At 32.4% G+C, this 22465-nt stretch overlaps 1 protein-coding gene across 2 annotated transcripts in view; it reads right to left on the bottom strand.

Annotated features, from left to right (window-relative positions):
• LOC110030158 (calmodulin-binding transcription activator 3-like) overlaps positions 1 to 22265 on the bottom strand; it is a 28156-nt gene extending 5891 nt beyond the window's left edge. Inside the window, exons 1-8 of one of the 2 annotated variants that reach the window (XM_020732744.1) lie at positions 21773 to 22265; positions 19299 to 19418; positions 18130 to 18245; positions 17361 to 17449; positions 14853 to 14895; positions 6604 to 6781; positions 6365 to 6484; positions 5695 to 6026 (exon numbers count right to left, since the gene is read on the bottom strand). In XM_020732744.1, coding sequence (XP_020588403.1) covers positions 5695 to 6026; positions 6365 to 6484; positions 6604 to 6781; positions 14853 to 14895; positions 17361 to 17449; positions 18130 to 18245; positions 19299 to 19418; positions 21773 to 21812 — 1038 coding nt within the window. In that variant the 5' untranslated portion in view covers positions 21813 to 22265. The remainder of the gene's footprint in view (positions 1 to 5694; positions 6027 to 6364; positions 6485 to 6603; positions 6782 to 14852; positions 14896 to 17360; positions 17450 to 18129; positions 18246 to 19298; positions 19419 to 21772) is intronic. The other variant, XM_020732745.1, reaches the window with a different exon arrangement.
• Positions 22266 to 22465: the final 200 nt, after the last annotated feature.

Here is a 22465-nt window from a genome sequence, read left to right as displayed (position 1 = left end):
CACCAGTTACTTTCTTCGTCTTCTTCCTGTGTGTATTCCTCCGCAAGTCATATTTTTGGATCTCCCAGTACAACAAGGAAGAATAGAAATCATATAAAAACAGCTATAATTTATCAAAACTTTAGAGCAAAGCTCTCAATTTGACAAATGGTGGGAAAGCAATGCAATTAAATCACACAAAACCAAGTAGAGATGGAGTCTTGATAGGTTCAGACAACAGAAAGGGAAGGAAAAGATTTGATTAGAGAGTTCATAGATTTTATTACTGAATTGCAGAAGAAACCGAGAAAAAACGATCAAAGTAAGCTGTCATCATTCTTCCGATTTTTCAAACGAAAGATTTTCTTGTTGACAATAAATCAGCCTCATATTTAATTAGGAAGAGTTTGTTTGATGAATGAAATGATATTTGAGTTATTACTTTCAAACTTTTGAAACAAAAGAATTTTAAATTCTGCTGGTTTGAGTTCTGAAAAAATTGGTTTATACAATTACTCGATGAACTTGAAAGAAACACAGAAAGATGATGAAAAAGGGAAATCCACGTAAAAAGATGATGGAGCTGAGAAGGGAGTTATCCGAGGTGCTGGTTTTGAGGATTTAAAAAGTTTAGAGTGCTTATTATGTAAATAGAAAAATTTAAGTGTGAAAAATGTAAATATCAGAAGTTTGGAGTGCTAAGTATATAAATCCCCCCAAAAATTATTGCGGTATAAGTTCTGGGGGATTCATGAAATAGATTGTAAATTGAAAAAGAGATCGCGGGGGATGAGAGTACAAAGAGTAATCAAGAAATAAAAAAGTATTTAAAACGTGGGAAGAAATCAAATGCTAGTAAAACTTAAAATATAAAAAAAGCTATAAATCTTGCAACGTAAAGCGAAACTGATAAAGTTTGATAATTTCTATAATACGCTTAGTACAAAATAAAGAGAAAATTAGATATATAGAATACCAAAGATAAGAGAAAAAAGATTTAGAAATCATGATCAAATTAGATGCATTAAAAGTGATGTTAATAGAGACTTGGTGACATATAAAGACATCACAAAAAGATGAAAATATTACTTTAACAAATTATTAAATGAGATATTTAATTAAGAAATTATTTTGAAAGAACCCAACAAAAAAAATATAATAAACTCTATCATAAAGTAATCCAAAAAGGTGAAGCGAGCAAAGCTCTTAAAAAGATTCATGAAGGAAAAGCCCTAAATTCAAATGAGATACCTATTAAAATATGGAGAGCTATGGGTATATTATAGTGATTTAGCAAACAAAAATTTAAATAAACTTTTGAATGCTAATAGGTAGGAAAATTATTGAAGATGCATTTTGTCGCAAACATCTAAGAACAAAGGCAATGTTCAATATTGTGCTAATTATGAAGGGATAAAAGTTAAAAATCAAACAATGAAGCCAACAAAGTAAGTATCAGAACATAAGCTTCAAAAATTTACATCAATTTTGCACATCTAATTTGATTTCATGCTAGAAATATAACAATATAAGCAATTAAATCTAAAGATAATTATATGAGCAGTATAGAGAACAAACAAATGATCTTTATGTAATTTTTATTAACCTTGAAAGAGGATGCAATGAAAAAGTGTGATATCTTAGTGATAAATTATCAAAAAGTGGAAGTTCTAATGAAAGTTCGTCAAATCCTCGAAAAGGAGAAGGACATCCAATCTTACCTATTACATTACTAACAAAGCAAATAAACTAAAACACCAAATCAACCCATGATTTCAATTTATTATAAGGGTATTCATTGAGCAACAATGCATATCATACATCAAGTGATGATTTAAATGCATATGCCTCTACTTTTGAAAATTGACTTTTCATAATATTGATTTTTCATCTTCTATAGTTCATAAATTAAAAAAGATATTTTGACTTCTTTAAACATTAAAGGGCTGAATTTAAAAGCCTTCATGGTGATAGAGGTGCAAAACTAGCCTTCAAAAGGTGTGAACTTGATAACAATTAAATTAGGGTTTAAGGTTTTAATGGAAAGGCTAAAGCGTGCTTTAAATGTTAATTTCTGTTGTAAAATGGAGTTCTTGACTGAAGTGGAGGAGCTCGTAGACATTGACTTAAGAAAACAAGAATTTAGGAAAGCGAAGAGAAAGGGCCCTCAGAGCTTCAAAATGGAGTCAACTCCTTGCATGGGGAGTCTGGCTTTGGGATGAAGTTAAGGGATGTAAATTCAAATTTTAAAATTTATATTCGCCACAACTTTTCACTTGACATATTTAAACAAGTATTCTTAGATAAATTTACATATATGCCACAAATTCTTATGTATTTGCATATCCAACACCTAATTTTTAATATTTATGTTTATAACATTTGTCATAAACATATGCCTAAAAAAATGTATTTCACTTTCAAAAAGTGAGTAATTGTGATACTTTTGATGTAATGGTAATTATTTGATTGCTATGTATGTAACTTTCTTCAACTTGGACTATAACTTGTGAAAATCTCGATGATGTTCTAAATCGTATGTTAGCATGAGTTATATTGCATCACTTAGTGAATGTTTTCTACATGTAGATGATATAATTTAAATGGTGAAATATATACTCAAATAAATAATAAATTAGAACAATAGGGAAAATGCTTAGAAGATGGATGCCTTATTGTAGTTTAACCATATAATATAATTTTGTTGACATGATATTAAAATATCATTATTCAATATTATTTAAAGATAAGTTAATACCAAAGTGTGATAGATTTAAGTAATGCAGATCTACTTGTAAGAAAAGGAAAATAATGAGAATGGAACTTCTACACTTAAGGTTCTATAAAGAGTTTTGTGTGAAACAATGATAACATGAAGGCTTAAAAAGATAAATTTTATTAAAAATATATTTCGGTCAACCGTATTGTATGGATCCAAGTATTGGGCACTGGAAAATTGTTTCATATTAAATCTCAGTATGTCAAAAATGAGAATTTTATAATAAATTTGTGCCAAAACTAGAGGATAGAATGAAGAGTTAATGGAAATGGAGTGGAATAAATTAGAGATACTGTGATTGAAAAGAGACTTGAATGGTTTGAACATGTGCAACAGGCTGTACACAAAATATGTCTATTAAATGAGCTGATAAAATTGATAATGATTAAAAAGAAAAAAAGTTTTTAAGTAAAATTATATGAATAGAAGTTATTCAAAATGATTTGTAAATAATAAGATTTAACACCTCAGATTACACTCAACATGATGCCACTCATCAAGCAGATTAAAGGCATTTATGAAAGAATATTTGTTCGCTTCAAACAAAGAGCAAAATAGAATTAAATACAATAAACTATAATCCACCAAGAAAAAGATTAATGCAAATAGAAAGAAAAAACGTGCACAATGGAATTAAATACAATAAGGAAACAGAAAGAAATCACAAAGGAAAATTTCACTTCAAAACATTAATAAAAATTCTTTTTTGCAAAAATGAACTTGTCGATTTATTTAATGAAAACAAGCCCAAAAATTTTGGTTCCATGTTGGCGACGAGAATGAAGCAGATTTAATACAATAATGCTCGCACCGTTTGGGTCATTCAGAAAACTGAAGCTAACAGTAATGACCATTCAGTAATTCTTCAGAATGTACCAAATTCCACAAAAGATCTAATATATTGTAAAAAAAACAAAATCAGTTTTGTTCGGAAACAGATACCAAGCTGACTGTGGGCTACAAAAAGAACATGAAAAAAGCCTTCAAAAGTCAAGCTCGGAATTGTGTTGGTAAATTTAGGCAGCCAAAAGTTAGACATTTGACCATAACAAAAGAATTCTTTCAAAAACAGGAAGTGTGGGTCAGTAGAACTTGAAATAGCACGTATGTGGTTCTAACAGTAGCCCATCGCTAAAATTAAGCAGAAACCTCACAATTGCATCACAAAATTAATAACATAAACATGTTGCAGTAATTGCAGCACCCATCATCTATCCTATTCAGTAAGATTGGTGCAGCAACACATGTAAAAAATATTAAAATTGAAAGATTAAAATTGAAAAAATCAGCTTTATTCGTCATCAACAACGTTTCTATCAAAAACAAAATTTAATATAAAAAATAAGTATCATCACCTCATTTGTTGTGACTTCCACATTTTTATCTTTTTTAGCACTTAATTCTATGGAATAAATAAGCCATAGATAACCCTGCTATACTTGTGGCATGTTTGCCTATCCTAGAATATCCTTCTTAGCATTTTATAAACAATCAACTATTTAACTAACACTCTAAAACAATCACCTCGTCTTTAAACACGAAAAATTACATCAAATTTATTACAACAAAAAAAAGAAATACTTTGACTTTCATGTTCACCACCAAATATATGGCCTCACAAAAAGCTACAAGGAAACTATCCTTCAACCCCTCTAACGATTTCAAGGCTATTCCTATTCAGCAAGTTTGGTCCAGTAATTGCAGCACCTCATCATCTATCCTATTCAGAAGGGTTGGTGCAGCAACACATGTAATAAATATTACAATTGAAAGATTAGAATTTAAAAAAAAAACAGCTTTATAGTTCTTCATCAACGACGTTTCTATCAAAAGCAAAATCTAATATTAAAAAAATATTATCACCTCATTTGTTGTGACTTCCATATTTTATCTCTTTTTGCACTTAATTCTATGGAATAAAAAATAAACCATAGATAACCCTGCCATGGTTGTAGCACGTTTGTCTATCCTACCATATCCTTCTTAGCATTTTAGAAACAATTAACTAGGAAACTAACACTCTAAAATAATCACCACGTCTCTAAACACAAAAAAACCACATCAAATCCATTACAAACATAAAAAGACAGTTCGACTTTCATGTTCACCACCACATACATGCCCTCGTACAGTAAGCTCCAAGGAAATTATCCTTCAACCCCTCTCTAACAATTTCACAGCTTATCAGGAAGTCCACCGTCATACAATCCAAATAAATTTTCATACAATCCAATAAAATTTAAGTGAAATAAAATAGCATTTACAAAATAAGAAGGATATGGCACAAATCTGAGGAGAATGGTACTGATCCTTTATGCCCTCTACAGCCTGGCATTGTGGCACTTAAAGCCTTTCCGTTGTTTATCACCTTACACATAGCATTATTCTTCTTCATTTCATTGTTTTCATAAAACCACTTATGGGACGGTGGTTTATAATATAATTGCATATCTGAAATAAAAATTCATTCTTTTCACCCTGCCAGATCAACCCCACCGATTCTGCAAGCATTTAAATGTCTCCAAATTATGCAAATATTGACATCCACAGGCAAATATTGAAATCCTGACCCGTAATGAGGATTTGTCCGATTGCTTTGCCACTTGGTATTAATCTTAAATGCCGGTAGACAAGCCTTGCTGGTCTCAAACACTATGAGCTACCAAGATACTTTACTAATCAATTACTTTTTTTAAGATTTGATTCAGGTTAAATTCATCAGGTTAATGAAATTATCAATCATTGTAAGATGTTCCAAGATATGCAATAAATCTATCAAAATGTGATTTATATACATATAATACAGTGAGATGACATAAAGAACTCGAACTTGCAGGCAAACTTGTTGGAAATTGTCATTTTAACTAACATGAAATTATAATTTGTTGTGTTTTTAACCATATTTTCTGGTAAGATACGCCAAATCAAATGTATACCTGCCACATTATGTTGCTTGCTAATGCCGTGCCATCCTCCTTATGAGTTCCGAAGTCACCTGCCAAAAAATCCTGAATCATAAAAGAATTTCGTTCAAGATTATCCTCGAAAGTAGCAGCCCATGAGGACGGAACAGATAAATCATAAGGTGTCTGGAACCCAGCGGGACAACTTTCCATCATATCATGCCAAGATGCAATATCGGTCTTCGTATTCGATCTAGTAAATGTTAATCCTACGTCAGAGGGATTCTCAATTTTGGTCATACTATCTCGAGCAATGGTGAAAGAATCCAAATTAGGAATTGCAGCCTGTGGTCTCTGATGGTCACCTTGAAGATTTAATGCACATTAGTTAGCAATAAATCTATCTAGGTCCTAATAAAAATACTAAGGGAAATTTACATAAATAGCACACAATTCTTATATATTTACATATCTCGCAACAAAACTTTCATATTTACGTACAAAACACTTTGGTGATTTAAACCTATACATGAAAAGGTGTATTTCACTTTTAAAAAGTGGTAATATTGCTATTTTTATGTGATATTAAAGATTTGAGAGCAGTGTAAATATGAAAGTTTAGGTGTGATAAATGTAAATACATAACAATTGTGTGCTATGTCGGTAAATGCCCCAAATAAGACATAGTAAGTTGCCATCTTACATTGGTCATGTCGTGTTGGAGCTGGCACACGAGTATCTGAAAGTTGAACATTCATCCAAGATCCATACTGCTGCACCTCAGGGACAGAGTGGTATCTGGTGCTTGATTGGTAATTATCTGCTGCATCGAATTTTGCTTTAGATACACTGGAAGAAGGATGCATGATTGAAATATGAATCAGTTATTTATATTTTTACAAATGTAGCAATACAGACGGGAAGAGGGAACTCAAGAAGTACCTGAATCAGCATCCTCATATTCTGATTGATGTGTGCTATTAGGGCTTCCATAATCTGAAATTTGTGAAGGAACTTGGCTTAGATTAACAGAGGAATTAGAACATGCAGGGCTATCAGGATTTGAGTTCCTAATAGATTCCCCATCCTCTCTTTGCTGAAGATAGCTTGCTTTGCCACCCTGAGAAAGAGAACCAAACTTTTGAATTAAATGCATGAGGTTATATTATTCGTTGACCATAAGAATCTTTTCTATCGCTGAAAAAAATGAACAGGAAACAAAACATGCTTAAACTAATCCCAAAAAGGACACAGCTTGCATAAGATGGCGCAGAGGATAGATTCCGTGAAACCAATTGATTGAGATGAAAGCAAAATAAGCTATTTATATTCAATATTGTAAATTCATTAGGCACCCTTAAGATGGCACGATCGCCTGCCGAAAAAAGTATAGGCACTAGAACTGCGCTTAAAAAATTCACATATTTTAACTAAGAGGATTATTTTTGAAGAGTATAATATGATTAAAAAAATAAATATTAAAGCATACAACAACAACAACAACAATAACAAAGCCTTAATCCCACTACGTGGGGTCGGCTACATGAATCTTTTTTCTCCATTGCGTCCTATTTAGTGTCATATTTTCATTTAGTTTTAGTAAATTAAGATCATTTTTAATACAATAAGCCCAAGCCTTCCTAGGTCTACCTCTGTCTTTCTTAACACAAGTCAAATCTAAAACATCTACTCTCCTAATCGGATCATCAGATGGTCGACGTTTAATGTGACCAAACCGTCTAAGACGACTTTCTCTAATTTTGTCTATCACAGGAGCTACACCAACCCTATCACGAATATATTCATTCCGCATTTTGTCTCTAAGTGTAAAGCCACTCATCCACCTAATCATTCTCATCTCGGCAACACTTAACTTATTATTATGCTTCTCTTTTAAAGGCCAACATTCAGCACCATAGAGCATTGCAGGTCTCACCACCGTCTTATAAAATTTTCCTTTCAGTCTTAGCGGTATTTTTCTATCACACAAAAGGCCCGAAGCATTCCTCCACTTCAACCAACCAACTTGAATTCTGCCATTAACATCCCCATTTATATCACCATCGCTTTGAACAACGAACCCAAAATATCTAAATCGTTCACACCTTTTAATAATTTGATTACCCAAAGTCACACTTCTATCACTAGAGCTATTACTACTAAAATTACATTGAATGTATTCAATTTTAGTTCTACTTAAACGAAGGCCTTTAGACTCCAATGTAGACCTCCATAATTCAATTTTTCCTGGGCTTTTTCTCTCGTTTTATCCACATCATCAGCAAAAAGCATACATCAAGGTACATCCTCCTGTAGATGTCCAGTAACTAAAGCCAAAAGATATGGGCTTAAAGCCGATCCCTGATGTAATCCAACAGAAATAGGAAAATATTTTGTAAATACTCCTTCAGCTTGAACACAAGTAACAGCTCTAGTATACATATCTTTAATGACTTGAATATAAGCCATATAAACACATTTCTTCTCGAGAACTCTCCAAAGGATATCTCTTGCAACCTTATTGTAAGCTTTTTCTAAATCAATAATATATATATATATATATATATATATATATATATATATATATTTTCAAGCTATGCGTCATTCTAAATACAAAAAAACAAAACCTTATCAAATAATTATTTTTAAAAAAGTGCCCACAAGACATATAACTTGCTTTAAATGTAAACAAACAAATTAAATACCAAGTAGGTATTTTTCATAGTTGATTAATATAATTTTACCTACTATCAAATCATCTCCTTTGCACCCATTCTCTTCCCCATCATTAGCTTTGTAGCCCTCGATCTCATATTATGGTTGACCATGCTTTAAAACGTGATTACAAAAATTTGTATCATAAGGCGAGTGCATGAGGGAGGGTCTAAACCCTTACACGAAAGCGCTCGCCTAGGCAATGCCAAAGTGATCAATGTCTGTCAAAATTGTGAAGTATTTTCCTGAATTTTCATACAGAATTTCCACTATTTATATCATAATTATGCTTTTCCAAGTGTTTTTTATTTTATTTGCAAGTACATGGCTTAAAAGAAGCTCGATAGCATTTGAACCCCAAAATCAAGACCAGCCTACAACAATTTTTGGCGTATGCACACAAATATTGGCTTAACTACGCCAATAGTGACTTAGGAACGTCCGCACAAGAATATTGGCGCCACTTTAAGAGGCACTGGCGTATTTACTATTTACGCCACTTATGGTGTGGTTACGACATTAAGCAAGTGCACCACCTTATTCGTGTAGGCACGTCATTTCTGCTGCCTCCCATGAATGGCACATACAAAGAGTAAATATTTATGCTGCTTCAGAAAAAACTTGTGCCTGCACCAGGACGCATGATAAATAAAGCCAAAGCAACTTCAATGCTTCAGGAATAACTTCTGTACCGACTAATGATTCCAGGAGTTAGGACGGTTCGTGTTGATGTGGCATCATCGTGTGGCAATTCGTGGCTACAAAATAAGTAATTTCAAATGATTGAGGATTTTTCTCCTCTAGAAATTTTTAATGCTAAACTCTTCGAGTGACACCGAGAAGAGAAAATAGAGACCGGAGGAAGTCGTCAAAGAATTATCGTAGTCACGATTCACCGGACAGATCCTTGGAAGAGTGCGAGAGTTTTTTAGGGTTCTCCCGAGAGAGAAAAAATGTTTGTGTAATTAATATATTCAAAGTGGGCGGAAATTCATAAATTATGTTGTAACTTCGTGCAATTCAATAAACAACATCGGTGAGATCGTCATACCATTATTTACTTTAATTCTTACAATGAAACTTGTGTTATTTTCATCTGTAATGAGTAGTGCTTAAACTTTCTCTCTTAAATTGGATTCTATGCAAATTAATAACATTTTTGTAATGTGATTGTGTGTGATTTAGATTTTAGGTTGATAGTTCAACCTTCTGCATGAAATTTACTCCAAAATTGATTGCTTAGGATGTTAAAAATGGTTGTGATCTAGTACTAAGGAAGCAGGTTAGTAAAAAAAATAAGATAACCTAAACTACGCTAAGAGAATAGAAATATTGCTATTAAGATGGTGCAATCTTGTAGGAAAAATTTGCAAACATTGAGTTTTTGTATAGTTTTGAAACTAACTGTAATGTGAAAACTCAATTTTCTTATGACCACCGAGAGGGGCTAAAAAACTAATTGTTTCTGATTGTCAACTTCATTAGAATCACTTAGATATATCTGGTTTGCATAAGACCAATTCAATGGAGGCTTTAATATCACTTGTTCCAACTCAAAACTAGTTATAGGTTTTACTTTTTACAAAAATAAAACTTTAAAATCACAAAATTATAAACATTTATGTTGGACTCAAAATTAGTATACTAGAATTTTTCCAAACTTTAGAAGTTCACTCGTTCCACGTGAGATCGATAAACAGACTCAGATTCGTATACTACTTAGTCGACATGTATACTATTGTAGATCATCAGTGCTTCATAATATTTCAATCGTATCAAGTTTTTAACATCATTGCTAGAGAACAACATTGAATTTCCAATTTTAGAGAGATTTTAGTTGAACCGTTACGATTTAGAATTAAACATTGTTGCGTTGTATTCTTTTTTCTGTATTTTACTCGTTATTTTTTGTGTTAGAAAACCAAAAAAAATTGTTTTGTCATTCATGTTAGTTTTAGGTTTGTAAGCGTAAGACTAGACAAACTTAACTCATGCCTTACAATCCTAAATTCAAGAGAACATTTAAAAATCAAAACACTCTAAAAATGAATTTTTGAGAGATAACAAACCTTCTACAAGAAAATATCATGTCAAGGCCACTTGGAAAATTTGTCAACAACATGGTAGATGAAATTAATAAGAGTATCAACAATCATATAATTCATGCCAACACTTTTGAACTCAAATCTGCTATAATTTAGATGGTCCAAAATAATAAATTCGGAGGCTCACTAATCTCCATATAGCTTATTTCTTAGAGTTATGTGCAACTTTTAGATATAACAATGTGTCAGACGACGTTGGTGGATTTAGGTTGTTTCCATTCTCTCTTACGGATAAAGTTAAGGTTTGCTTGAATTCTTTGGCCTCGGGATTTTCAACAACTTAGACTAACATTGCTAAAAAATTCCTAGCAAAGTATTTCCTACCTGCAAAAACTATCAAACTTATGAATGATATCACATCTTTCACTCAGTTAGAGGTTGAATCCATTTATGAGGCCTTGAAGAGGTTTAAAAAGATGCTTATGAAGTATCCACAACACTCCTTATCGCATTGACTTATAATTCAGACCTTTTATAATGGGTTGGTGGGTTCGTTAAAGTCAATAATAGATGCTGCAACTGGGGGTCACTTTTGGGGAGGTTTATTCACTAATCAAGGCGATGACTAAGAATAATTTCCAATGGCCTTTAGATAGAGTTAATTCTAAGAAGGTAACTAGCATGCATGACATAGATGTGTTAACAATCCTAACCTCGCCAATGACTATTATATCTAAATAATTAGATAAGCTAGATAGATAGAGTTAATTCTAAGAAGGTAACTAGCGTGCATGACATAGATGTGTTAACAATCCTAACCTCACAAATGACTATTATATCTAAATAATTAGATAAGCTAGACTTTAATTCAGTGCAAGGATCACTACCAACTAATGAAATAGTCTAACATCAGTAGAAGATTCTTGCACTAATTCTTTAGAAACCTTAAACGTAAGGTTTAATTGCATGTATTTTAACATCTACAACCCAAGTTGAAAAAAACACTAAAATTTTAATTAAAAAACGAATAACCAAGGTATGGTAACCTAACAGTGGGGTAATAGTCAACTCAATCTTGTAGGTACCTAGAACAACTAAGACAGTGGCCATCCTAGACTTACCTACCCACATGGATTCACTTCTAATCCCCAATCTAAAATTAAAAAAAAAAAATCTTTGGAAGTAGTATTAAACAAGAGGAATCAAATACAAAGTAATGTTGCAACAATTAGGAAGATCGAAACAGAACTTGGGCAAATAGCTAACTCATTGAGTCAAAAGATTCGAAGGTATGCTAACTAGCAATACAAAAGTAAATTCAAAGGACCAAAATGTGAAGCACTACAATATCATAAGGCATGGAAGTGAAAAGGTGTTTGAAAAGCCTAGAGTGGAAAAGCCTAAAATAGAGGAGCCCAAGTTTGAGCCTGATCGACCTGGAGAAAAAATTTACCTCAAACTAAAGAAAAATACATTCACCTCCTCAAATAGAACAAGAGAGAAGGCCACCACCTTTTCCTTTGAGGATGATTAAGCAGAAATTTTACCAACTATTCTCTGAAATTTGAGAAATATTTAAGAAACTCATTATTAATATTTTGTTTGTTAAAGCACTTAAACAAATACCTAGTTACAGGAAACTTATGAGGGAGTGGGAGTATTTGAAAAAGAAAAACAATTTTTTTTAATTTTTAAACTGTAAAGTTAACTAAAAATTGTAGTGATATAATTCAAAGAAAACTCCTAAAAAAATTGAAAAATCATGATAGTTCAACAGGAAACTTATGAGGGAGTTTTTTTAATGTTATTTGCATGCTAGAGGGCATAAAAGAAGTTCAGTAGCATTTGTATGCCCTAAAATCAAGACCAGCGTAGCTACACCATTTTCTACTGTATGTACAACACTTTTGGCATAGCTGCGCCTAGTGGTGTAGGTACGCCCACACCAGAATATTGGCACCACTTTAAGAGGCGTAGGTGTGCTGCCTCAATGGCGTGGGTACGTCGTTTTTTATTGCTCTCATGCATGACACATACAAAGAGTACAGAACCTTTGCGCCACTTCAGAGAAATCTTGCGTCTTCTCCAGGACACGTGACAAACAGAGCCAAGGAAAATTTGGCGCTGTAGGGAAGAGCTTCGACGCCAGTTAACCGTTTTGGGAGTTAGGACGGTTCATGTTATTGCGATATCATTGCAGGGCAATCAGTGACTACAAAATAAGTAATTTCAAATGAAGGAGAGTTCTCCACAAATTTTCAATGTTTGACCCTTCTGGTGACAAAGAGGAAGAAGAAAGAAATTGGAGGGAGTCGCTGGAGAATTATTGCAGTCTTCACACTTTGCTAGGGGGAACCTTAGAAGAGTGTGAAAGTTTGTGAAAGTTATCCCAAGAGTGAATAAGTGTTTGTGTGTATATTGCATGCAAAGTGAATAAAAATTCATAAATTGTGTTGTAAATTTGTGTAATTCAATGAAGAACATCGGTGAGATCGTTTTAACTTTATTTATTTTGATTTTTGCAATGAAATTTGTGTTATTTTCATCTATAATGAGAATTACTTAAATGTTTCTCTCTGTTGAGTCGGATTGCTTGCAAATTAGTATCATTTTCGTTATGTGATTGTGTATAATTTCATGTTTAAGTCGATTGTTTAGCCTTCTGCTTGTAATCTACTCCTAAATTGATTACTTAGTGTGATTGTGTATAATTTCATGTTTAAGTCTTCTGCTTGTAATCTACTCCTAAATTGATTACTTAAGATGTTAAAATGGTTGTGATCTAGTACTACAAGAGTATGCTAGTTGAACAAATATGTGAACCTACACTATTCTAAGAGAATAATAATATTGTTGCTAGGATGGTGCAATCGTATAGAGAAATTTACAAACACTAGGAGTATTGTATGGTTACGGGACTAATTGTATTGTAAACCTCCAACTTTCTTATGACCACGGGAAGGGGCTAAAGAAAACTTTTGTTCCTGATTGTCAACTTCATTATCACTTGGATAGATCTGGTTTGCATAAAACCAATTCAAGGGAGGTTTCTCTATCACTTGTTCAAACTCATAACTAGTTACAGATTTTACTTTTTCAAAAATTAAAATTAAAAATTTTAAAATTACCAAATTTTGAACCTTCATGCTAGCTCAAAACCAGTAAACTAGAACTTTTAAAGATTCTGGGAGTTCACTCATCCCTCATGGGATCGATACACGGACTTAATTTTGTATGCTAATTTATCGACACGGATACTTGCATGTATCGTCGATGCTTCATAGTATTTAGGCCGTATCAGTGACGGTGCTCACTTGTGAGATATTTAGTTGTTGCCTTCTTACCTCATCTGGGTACCTAGTCTCTCCTAATATAACAATAATACATAATCAAATAATTAAACAAAAGAAGAGATAACTATATTAAGTTAATGAATCTTTATATGAAAGAAAAATATGAAATCATTCAAACATGACAAAGGGCATAGGTTGCCATAGTAGGCCCTACCTACAACAATTTGAAAAGCTAAACTATGTCATTTAAATTTATGAAAGCAGTCTACAATTTTTATGACTAGATGCATTTTCTAGAAAAGAACTATATAAAAGTAAAATATGCCTATAAGGCCAACAATAAACAGAGCTTGTACGTCAACATCTACTTTCACTTATCAACCTCCAAGTACATTCAATATCCTAACCATTCTAGGTGTCTTCATTATGAAATTTATTCGATCCATCAAAATACTTTTTAAGTTTTTTCTTATGCACCAATGTCTGTCATTTCAATTCCCCGCAGCCCTATTAATTTAATGAGTTAAAAACACTGGCAGAAATAAAAAATAAAGATGAGTATACTGGTAATCCAACAAGGTATTTTTGAATATGACAAACATGATATCACTCATAGTATCTCTTTGCTCAATGGTCAAACAAAATAAAGCGCTCACTCGTGACATTTGCTCAATGGTTATTAACAAAGTATCGTTGTGCCACAGAATGTCAATTTCTTACAACCAGCTATAGGATACAGAAAAGCACAAAATCATCTAGCAGAGATACAGCACATTTAAGAAAATATTACCAGATAAACGTTCAGTTCTATATAAAGAACCTGAGCAGTTATTTTCAAAAAAAAAACCTGAGCAGCAACAAGGAACATTATTTTCAAAAAAAAAACCTGAGAAACCTGAGCAGCAACAAGGAACAATACATACAACTTTATGTCAACATATTACAATGAAAACTAATTCAATGACAATTATATTTATGTTTCACAATCACAGGCATATGGTTAAGAAGAGAAAGCAGCTACCTTCAGTACATTGGTTAACTTTCATAAAGCATACGATTCATACAAACAAAACAAACAAATTGATTTTAAAGCAAAAATTTTGAATAAAAGGAAAAAAATGATTGTGAAATTAAAAACCTTAACTTCACGGTAGTGAACAAGGACAATGTGCATTAATTCCCTGCAAAAAAAAATAAAAACGAATTTACTAATAATTCTAAAATAAGACCAAATCTGAAATTTTGGAAAGTACAAGTGACCTTATGATTGCGGGCACAGAGAGTTTTAGACATTTTGATCAAGCCAATAGAAGAAAATCAGATTACACAACACTTTTTTGCAAAACCTAAATGAATGCTGCCAACAGAATATATAGCTAGAAAGCTTCAAACATTAAGTGAAGCCGGTTTTAACTAAGTGAAAACCATAAAACATTCCAAATTACGCAAATATTTATAGAGGAAGATGATTAACAAACCCAACACCAAATATTTAGAAAAGACTAATCATAATGAAGACAGATTTCAAATGTTGGGATATAAAACTAAGGCTAAAATGCAGAAGGCTCAAACTACAAATTTATTTCAAACAAAAGCTGTAGGAAAGTGAAACAACTTATAATACAAAATCTAAAATTTTTCATTTTTGTTTTAAATTGTCTCCATATCCAATTTTTCTATCTCTAAATTGTCGTTTTCATATAACATGCCTACTATGATGGTTCCCATAAGAAAGAGAAATATTCTCTTGTATGTTTTACTGTTGACTATTTTGTTAGATTTGAAACATAAAAATGTATTCACACTAAAGATTTCAAAGAAGTTATTGATTTTAGTTTTTTTTTTTTATTTAAGTCCTTAGGAATATAAAATTCAGTCTATGATTGAATAAAATTATTAATTTCCTCTTAATACTTGTGTATATTGTTGATGTAGATTCTTCAAGTACTTTACAAGTCTTCAGAAATGCTTTTAGTTAAATAGGTCACTTCTATTCATTGCTTTTTCATGTGAACTATTTTGTGAATGATTTATGTATGTGTTTAAGATCCTGTCAAGTTTATTATACACTGTTTTTAATTCATGTGGGAATCATAATCATTATGGAATTTTATATTTATTTTTTTATATCTTGTGGAATTTCAGATTTTGGAAACTTGTATATTATCATTTGGAATGAATAAAGTGAATTTTTTTTAGTTTGGAGACTAATCTTTGCCTAAATTAAAAACAGGAAAAAAAATACTGCCAATAAGCATGCAACATTTTCTTCCTAAAAATTTCAAAGTTCTAGTGACCAGATCCTGCCAAAAGAAACAATATACTTGTAATTTCCTCTCAATACTTATGTATATCGTTGATGTAGATTTTTCAAGTACTTTACAAGTCTTCATAAAAACTTTCAGTTAAATAGGTCACTTCTATTCATTGCTCTTTCATATGAACTATTTTGTGAATGATTTGTGTACGTGTTTAAGATCCTGTAAACTTTATTATGCACTTTTTTTCATTCATGTTGGAATCATAATCATTATAAAATTTTATATTCATTCTTTGATATCTTGTGGAATTTAAGATTTTAGAAACCTCTATATTATCATTTGGAATGACTAAACTGAAGTTTTTTAGTTTGGCATTAAAGGAGACTAATCTTTGCCTAAATTAAAAACAGAAAAAAAAACACACTGTCAATAAGCATGCAACATATTTTTCCTTAAAAATTCAAAGATCTAGTGACACCAGATACTGCCCAAAGAAACAATATACAAAACCAACAATATTGGAGCATTGGAAATTCTACAAAAAACTGCTCACTAAGTAGCCATTTAAGATGATTTTTTATCTTTTATTTTTATTTTTATTTTGTGTTGTTTGTGTTTTATTTTGAAATAAAACATAACTGTTAGTTGTGGTTGCTTTTAAAAAAAACATTCAAAACATCTAAATGTTCTTTTGAGTATATTTAATAATCGTTTAATTTGCTTTTAAAATTAAAAACCAAAAGCACTTAAAAATGCACCAAACAAACATGTTCTTAAAAAAAAAAGCAAAAACAAAAAACAAAAATGATCCCGAACAAGTCCTAAGGGTTTAAATGTTGATAAATGGTGTATGATTCCTTTATATAAAGGTATAGTTTAATAATGGTTTAGAATATTCTTTGAAACCAATTGATTTCAACTATTGATGAGGCGCTCCAATTAGTATAATTGGCAAATGACAAAAAAGATTAGAAATTATGCATGGGGGAAAGAAAGTAATGTGACATAAAGTGTGGAAGTAAGGAAAACCAGCTAAAATACAAAATTTTAAAGCTCCAATTATGCACTAGAATCTAATAAATTTTAAAAACTTAAAAAAAATTAGTTGTGAGAGGCATTTGGGAGATTATGTCGTGGTTATGAAGTCAGATTTATGTCAAAAATTCATTAGATTTACCTTAAATCATAGTTCCACATTAGACTCTGGAAGAAAATAACTTCAGCGCAAGAGAAAATATACCATAACCTCAAAACTAACTCCAAAATTTAATGGCCATTATGAGTCACTTAATTTTTTGAAATAGTAGAATAATTTCATAGAAATAATCGACAGAAAACCAAAAGTAAATAGGATCAAAGTATATAGAAGAAACTAGCTCCCATACTCTTCCAACATCCAGTAACTTCTCCTCTGAAAGTTCTCATTGTCTTCGCCATGAGCATAATAGCAATGCAAAACATCTACACTCCCAGCCTGCAATTCAGCAGGTTTCAGCATTTTTAATAATTTTTTACAAGCTAAGAAAAGATAAAACTCATACAGTTTCTACAGAATCTTTCAGTCATGATGAGGAATGGTCCAAGTGCTGAAGACGTACACTACTAACTTTAAAAAAACAAAAAATTTGCTAATAAAATATTGGAAAATTCACATATATACCATACATTATCTAACACCTAAATATTGATATATACATTCAAAACATCTTGGTGTTAAAAAACTTATGAATGAAAAGGTGTATTTAACTTCTAAAGAGTAAGTGTTAGCAGTATTTTTTCATGTGATGTTAAAGACTTGAGTGTTATGTATGTAAATATGAAAGTTCGGGTGTTGGATATGTAAATATATAAGAATTGTGTTGAATGTATGTAAATGCCCCTAAAATATCATGATCAATAACACTGTGGATAAACAATTCAGCAGCTAAAGAAAGTTGACAATTGCCATGAACTGGTTTAACAGTATTGAAATCAAGATGATGAAGAAAAGTTGGAGAAATGGATTAAGTATTCCATGGATATAAAAGCATTGTAAGAAAATTTAAAAAAAAAAACATCGAGGTTAAAAAAAAACCATCTAAAGAACATTTATGTTTAGAAATTGCCAATTTTACATCACCAGCTTATTATCACAAATCATGAGAATCCACTTACTTTTAATTTCTCATGAGCTTCCTTCACTGTCTTTCCATCCTTCTTCTTCCTCCAATTATGTCCATCCTTTCGAAAGTATCTTAAAACCTTTCTATCAAACAGAAAGAGTGAACCGTCTAAAGTAAACATGTACCAAGTTAGTGTCATATGGCAGACAAATGGCAAGTGATGAGTGATAACATAGAGAAGTTTTCAAATTTGTTAAAAGTACAGGTGTCTAATGCTCAAGAAGCAGAAAAAAGTAGTATTAGGATTAGGAATAGTTGGGATTAGGACAGAGAAGCAAATTTTTAATTACATGGATAGAAACTGTTCAAAATGATTTCTAAAAAACGAATTTAACAACTTAAGATTCATCAATAATGACTGAAAAATGATGATTCTGAATCCGACCTCTAAAAGTTAGGATAAAGCAAATGATGAGTTAAGAGATGTGATAAGCTCAAACAATATAAATTGAATACTAAATGTAATTCTCCCTTCAAAATATCTCCTTTCACTAAGCTAATAAAGCAACAGAAGAAACAATAGCTCTAAAATTTCCTCACAATAAGGTTTGCATATTAGAAAATAACATTAAAATTCTACAAAGAAATTAAATATCACCTACATACATGGTAGTTTTGTACAAGGGAGATTTGAAAACTATAGTTATTTATATATCATAAAATTACCTAGCTTGATATGAATACATGAGCATGGTAATTTTTCAAAAGGTTTAAATGGTATCAAATGATTATTAATAACAGTTTAAAAAATAAAATCTAGCAACAGGTACCACCAGGTTGACAGCTACTAACTGAAAGAATCCAATTGAAGTGCTCAAGCAAGAATTTGTAAAAACACATTTTTATCACAAAATAAATAGCTAATTTCTGGCAAATAATATAAAAATTAGCGTGCAAATATTATTTATCTGCTACTAAATAAATGATCACTTCTAATCAGAACTATCTATATCTAATCATTTATACACATTCCCCTAGCAAAATATAATATTCAAAAATCCATTTGTGCATTAGGCAGCAAACTTAACGAGAAATAAATAAAAAAGACAAAACACTAAGGCTGCAAAATTCATTACAAATAAACTATTCTATCATACTTTCCAATAAGCTTTGGTCTATCTGAAACAAAAAAGAACTATGGACCGGAGTATGATTCCATACTAGAAGGTCTATTTGGAGGCTCCGGTGCAATGCGGAATTTATGATAATTTCGTAAAATTTCACAAATTTCTGCAGGGCGTAGCCATCGATGTTGTGCTTCCCGAAGTATTTGCTCAATATCTAAGAAAGTCATTAAACGAAATTCAGTACAAAAGGTCAACAAGAGGGAAACGCAACCAAAAAAAATAATAGGGTAAGAAAGAAAATGTAATAGTTATGCATATTTCACAAAAGGTAGAGAAGAAAATGAAGCTGAGAATGATTGGAGCAAGATACAATTTTCATGATATCAAACTATTCTTTCATTTGGAAAGACACTCTATCATTATTGACATATTATGCAGTAAAAATATGGCATAAGATTAAAAATTATACTGTAACCATATCTAAGAAAATTTCTGATGATGATGATAATAATAAAGAAGACAAGGTTTCAAGAAAATAAAAAGGGAAATTTACCTAAGTGGCACATAATTCATATGTATCTACATATCTCACACCTGAATTTTCATATTTACATAGTACTTTGGTGTTCTAAACGTATGCATGAAAATGTATATTTCACTTTTTCAAAGCAGTAATAGTGTTGTTTTTGATGTGACATAAAAGAATTGAGTGTTGTGGGTAAATAGGATAGTTTATGTGCGATATATGTAAAAACATAAGAATTGTGTAACATGTATGTAAATGCCGCAAAAGAAAAAAAGCGGTGCATGTCATCATCACCAGCACATGTGAAAACATAATATTCAGTAGGCTTTTCCTTCGTTCTCATTCCTTCCAAATATAAACAATTCAATAGTACCACACATTTTTCAGTAAATAGAAGCACCATCTAACCTCAAAAAAGATAAATTATACAATTCTTATTATTTCAAAAGCAAGCCACATCATTTCCATGGCTCGAGATGCTTTTCGGTCCATATACAGTAGATAAAAACACGACTAAATGCATTTGTCATGCAACTAAATCCACCAAAATGAGACCAAAAATTTTCACATTATAGGAAGGCTTGAAAACTAATAATAGATTTTGTTGAATGAATGTTTTTTCCCTGCCTAACTCCCCTAATGAAACCATTCCCCCAACAAAACATTGAGGAACCAGAATAACCATGCATTTTTACAAAATAGACCTGGGACTGACAAGCCAGTAATAATCTGTACCATCATCGAACAAACCCTTCATGTTGATAAAATGACACCAAAAATAAAGATATTAAATATAAATTCTAAGCTTGAATTCTTTCAAACAATCTAAACCCTAGGCAATATAGATAGAACCACGATATAATTCAACTAATCACATACACGTGAGATAAACTGTTCAGAAAACCATGATTAAGAACACTCAATGTCAAATTATTAACTAAAACAAAAAAAAGTTAAGTTGGCGGCTACTTTTCATGACAGAAATCTCCACTAAACCCAATCAACCATGTACACAACCCAATGTGTATAGAAGTAAAATTTTCTTAAAAATGTAAAATTGCGCAGAGAAGATATGTTAAACTCAAAACTATTACACGCACCAATAAGCAACCCAGGGTCCAAAATATTTTCTTCATCTCATCCAATAGCACACCATTAGAGAACGGCGACTCCCGCACTACACTCACGTGAGCTGCGCAGCATCATCATTCCTTACATAACTGTTTGTGTATAATATAAATTCTAAATTTTACATAAATTCCAAAGAAACTCTAGTTATCTCGCCAAATAGAAAGAGCTCAGCAGCACCATCAACCTAGAGACCAGCCCCAAGGACTCCAACCTCATGGCAAGCACTCTGGAGTTCTCTCCATTCGGATCAAGGTCTACACATAAGCTTCTAGCTCATATTGGCTGACATAAACTTGCTGAAAAACAGTCCCAAGGGTTCCAGGTTCATAGTAGAGCTTAGCAGGACTCACCAATTCGCTCAAGGTTAGCAAGGAAGGTTTGGGCTCATACAAGCTTGCTCGCAGCTACAAGATCACCAATGAATTCAAGCACCCCAAAGAAACAACTGCTCAAGCTTCAATAGTCAATCATGAAACCTCCATGCCCAGTGGAGAGAGTACGGCGCCATTTGAGTTAATAAAAGCTCCAAATAACCTTTAATTTCCGTTTATATCAGTGAGTTCCAAGTGCATAGCTTAATTTTTTTTGGTTTGGACTAAATATTAGCACAATAGGGTTAGAACAACCAGGGCATGTAAACCAAGAGAGATCTGCTATTTTACATCCACATCAAAACTGTGTTGAATCCATGCAGAATTCGTTCTCTTGTGCCCACTGATGTCCTTTACCATTTATAGGTAACAAACAACCCTAACACTAACAAATTCCAAAATATCTCTCGCCTCTCCACGCTTGAAAGGAACTGCCACTAAAAACAACAATAAAACCCACAAATTCTTCCACAAACTACCCAGATCCAACTCCTCAAAAAGAAATGAGACAAACTATTAACAAAATCAGGAGTTCCTCACCTAACTGAGGTGTCAACCCCAAACGACGGCCGTCAGCCATGGACCAAGCAGCTTCCTACTCCGCAGCAACAGAGAATCCCCAATCCGATCTCAAAAACCTAACGGACACAGCATCGAAATCCGACCGACAGCTGCAGTAAACGCCAGCCCTTCCACGGACTTCAACCAAGTGAAGGATAAATAGGATAATTTCCGGCTTATGAACCTTCCTGGAAATCGGATCTCGATCAAGAACTTCTGCTAACAAAGATCTGATCCGATCTTGGCCAAAAGAGAGTAACCAGAAAGGGCTGATTGGGCTGATTGGGTAACAAGGGGTGGAGGAGGAGAAGGGGAATGTTGTTAGCTATCGCTGTGCAAATCTTTTTCCCACAAAATTACAAATATTAATTGGAAAACTTCGAAAATGAACAGTGAAGGCAATAATGGCGATAAGGTTGACTCTGGCTCAGTCCCTTGTTCGTTCTAGTGTGCAAACCGCCGGTGAGCGTAACAGAGGCGACTCTACTGCCCTTTTTACTGCGGACTATCTGTTTGTTGGAACGCCGCGCGGAAAGCGACTAGGAATCCAATGCGGCGAAGCAAACAAGTGTCCATGTAACACTATAAATGAATGGTTTTAGAGGTGACACTTCCAAAAAAAAATAATAATAATAATAATATGTGGGGAGTGCTAATGTAAAATCTCAACTG

Source organism: Phalaenopsis equestris, unplaced genomic scaffold (genome assembly GCF_001263595.1).
Source record: "Phalaenopsis equestris unplaced genomic scaffold, ASM126359v1 Scaffold000670, whole genome shotgun sequence".
Lineage (NCBI taxonomy): Eukaryota > Viridiplantae > Streptophyta > Magnoliopsida > Asparagales > Orchidaceae > Phalaenopsis > Phalaenopsis equestris.
The sequence above is the reverse complement of the archived record's forward strand: the minus strand, read 5'-3'. Positions and strand labels throughout refer to the sequence as shown.